General features: G+C 34.4%; 1 protein-coding gene across 3 annotated transcripts in view; it reads left to right on the top strand.

Annotated features, from left to right (window-relative positions):
- The window catches only part of LOC107630233 (mediator of RNA polymerase II transcription subunit 25), a 15009-nt gene that overhangs the window by 986 nt on the left and 11526 nt on the right, over positions 1 to 2497 (top strand). The window contains exons 2-3 of one of the 3 annotated variants that reach the window (XM_021118640.1): positions 1886 to 1916; positions 2435 to 2495. In XM_021118640.1, coding sequence (XP_020974299.1) covers positions 1886 to 1916; positions 2435 to 2495 — 92 coding nt within the window. Of the gene's footprint in view, positions 1 to 1885; positions 1917 to 2431; positions 2496 to 2497 lie in introns of all 3 variants that reach the window. The other 2 variants (XM_016333323.2, XM_021118641.1) reach the window with 2 other exon arrangements.

The raw sequence follows: 2497 nt of genomic DNA, 5'->3' as shown, positions 1-2497 counted from the left end.
TTCGTCTTCGGAGTTGTCCAGAGGTTTATGCAGTATCTTTTATTGCTTGAGGGTTTTGATCAGCTTTATCGTGTGGCAATGATGGGCTATTCGTTTGCATGTTCCTTTTACGTTTAGTTCCATGAAAGTTTACAATAGTTTGTTTGCTTGTGTCATAATATTTGGTTTGCTTGACTCCCATATAGCTTTTACTGTCTAGGCATAGAAGTTCTTTCGAATGTCTTGCAATAATTACAGTTTAGGTAATTTTCAATGGAGAATCAAATGTGGTTTCATGGTAAGAGTGGCATGAGGCAAGGAGATCCTTGATCCTATTTCTTGTTCACTTTAGTGGTGGATCTTAGTTGCTTGACCTCTAGAGCAGTGACAACTGTGTCAAATTTAGTGGTGTCAATGTCAGGTTTTAAAGGTATTATAATATCTGATTTGCTGTTTACTAATGACACATGTTCTTAGAAAATGATAAGAGATAACTTTTTGAATTCCCCCCTAAATTTATGTTCTGAGTTGTCCTTTGGATCGAAGATTCAGGATTTTGCTCTTCTAAAGTGCAAAAGTAAGGGGCTAAACATCACTAGATTATTTAATGGGTTGCACTTGCAGTGGAAAGTATTGATTCAATGGTGTATATCTTCTCACTTTTGAACTTATGATTTTGTGCACTTTAGAGGAAATCCAACAATCTATCTGTATTAAATCGGTGTAGCTGGTATTATATTGGTCTGCTCCTACTAAGGTGCAGGCAGATTGTTTAGCCATTATTGAGGACATAGATTGATGTTGTTTCTTACCACAGGGTTTTTCTTTCCCTTGATTATTTTTTCTCTCTCCTTGTGCTTTTCTGGCTCCCTTTTGTGCGGTTTGTGGGGTTTCTTATATCACCTGAGTTGTTATTCCCTTTCTTCTGTACCTAATAAAATTTAGTTTAACTCAAGATTTCGAAATGTTGAGACTTTTTGTTCCTCTAAAGATAGCTTAGATGCAAAAGTAGTTTTATTTTATTCGAATATGTAAGAGAATCTACAAAAGAGGTTAAGCATACTTTCTTGGAGAAAGATCTTCTAAAGTGAGGAGATTGGTAAGTGAGAAAGTGAAGAGTTAGTCAATATTGAATTTGTAACTTTTATCACATGTGAGCCACACTACTTTGATTCAAAGGGTGATTAGACCCTCACTTTTTCACTTTACCAATTTCCTCAGTTTAGAGGATCTTACCATATTTGCATATATACAAAAGTCTTAAAAGGCTTAGCCTGGATCCCTTAAATATCAAGTCATTCTTTTCCATTCAAACAAATCAATAGGTAGCATAGGTAGATAGTATGTGTGCATACCGAGCTTCCTCTTCCCCCCGTGTCAAAACCCAAATAAATTGTTCCAAAGTCACAAATTCATGAAACAAAATATATATATTTTAGTTTATTGTTCACTTTTGAATTAGGCTTTTGGATAACCATTCAAGTAAAGGGTGTCAATGTTAGATAATTTTTCTAGTGTGGCAATACATGATTAGATATTCTTTTAGATTGATGAGACATACAAATGAAATCCTTTTTATTTTATTTGAACATTTTGAGTGGAAGTGGTCGATAAATAATGCCAAAGAAAGATTGGCGGTGTCTGATCGGAACCAAATATGACTCATTTATCAGTCTTGTAGTTATTTAATGTTTTCGGAGTTGACATTTTATGTTATAACTTAAAATAGCTAGGCTTGTTCCTCGCCAGCTTAAGATTGTGGTATTCGATAGAATTCACGTTTTGCCTTAGTGGTTTATAATATCATTTTCAGTATACTCCTTTGCGTGGATTTTAAGTTACTTTAAAGGTTACACATCATAGGTTACATGATTGACACATTTCGCCTGTTGTGGTTTTGTTGCAGGTCTCTTGTTGGAACTGACTCCACTGGCCAGGTATATCATTTTGGTTTGACTAAAATTTCACAATCTTTAAAAAGGGAAAAAAAGAAGAAAAATTAAACTATGTATTATGGAGAATAAATGAACTAGCAAATGTAATTACAACAAGAAATAGCAAAGAAATAGTAAAATGTGTATGGTACTTCACGAGGCCATTCCTTTCCCACTGTTACACTTGGAGATGCCACAACTCTAGATTATAGTCTGTGATGCACACCGAATGGAATATTTATTCATTGCAAAAGCAGCAAATTGATGCTTTCATCCTTGCCACATTATTCAATGCTTTGAACAGTACTTTTAAGTTTTGTTTTGATTAAATTTTCTAAACTTATTGCTGGATTTTCGTTTATGTTCCCAGTTACCTCATAAAATTGATTTTCTCTTAATCATGTTTATATTATTGTGTGCATTTCTTCGGCCCAATGGAAGTTAAAGTATTCCTTTAATCATGGCCAATTTTGATCTTGCGGTTGGTCTATTGATTTTATTTTCCCATTCATTTGCAGAAGCCTTCTGTATCCAACGTTGAGTTTGCCCTAGCCACCTTCAATACTCACGGATGTTATTCTAGT

Source organism: Arachis ipaensis, chromosome B03 (assembly GCF_000816755.2).
Source record: "Arachis ipaensis cultivar K30076 chromosome B03, Araip1.1, whole genome shotgun sequence".
NCBI lineage: Eukaryota > Viridiplantae > Streptophyta > Magnoliopsida > Fabales > Fabaceae > Arachis > Arachis ipaensis.
This window is presented reverse-complemented; position numbering and strand designations above follow the sequence as displayed.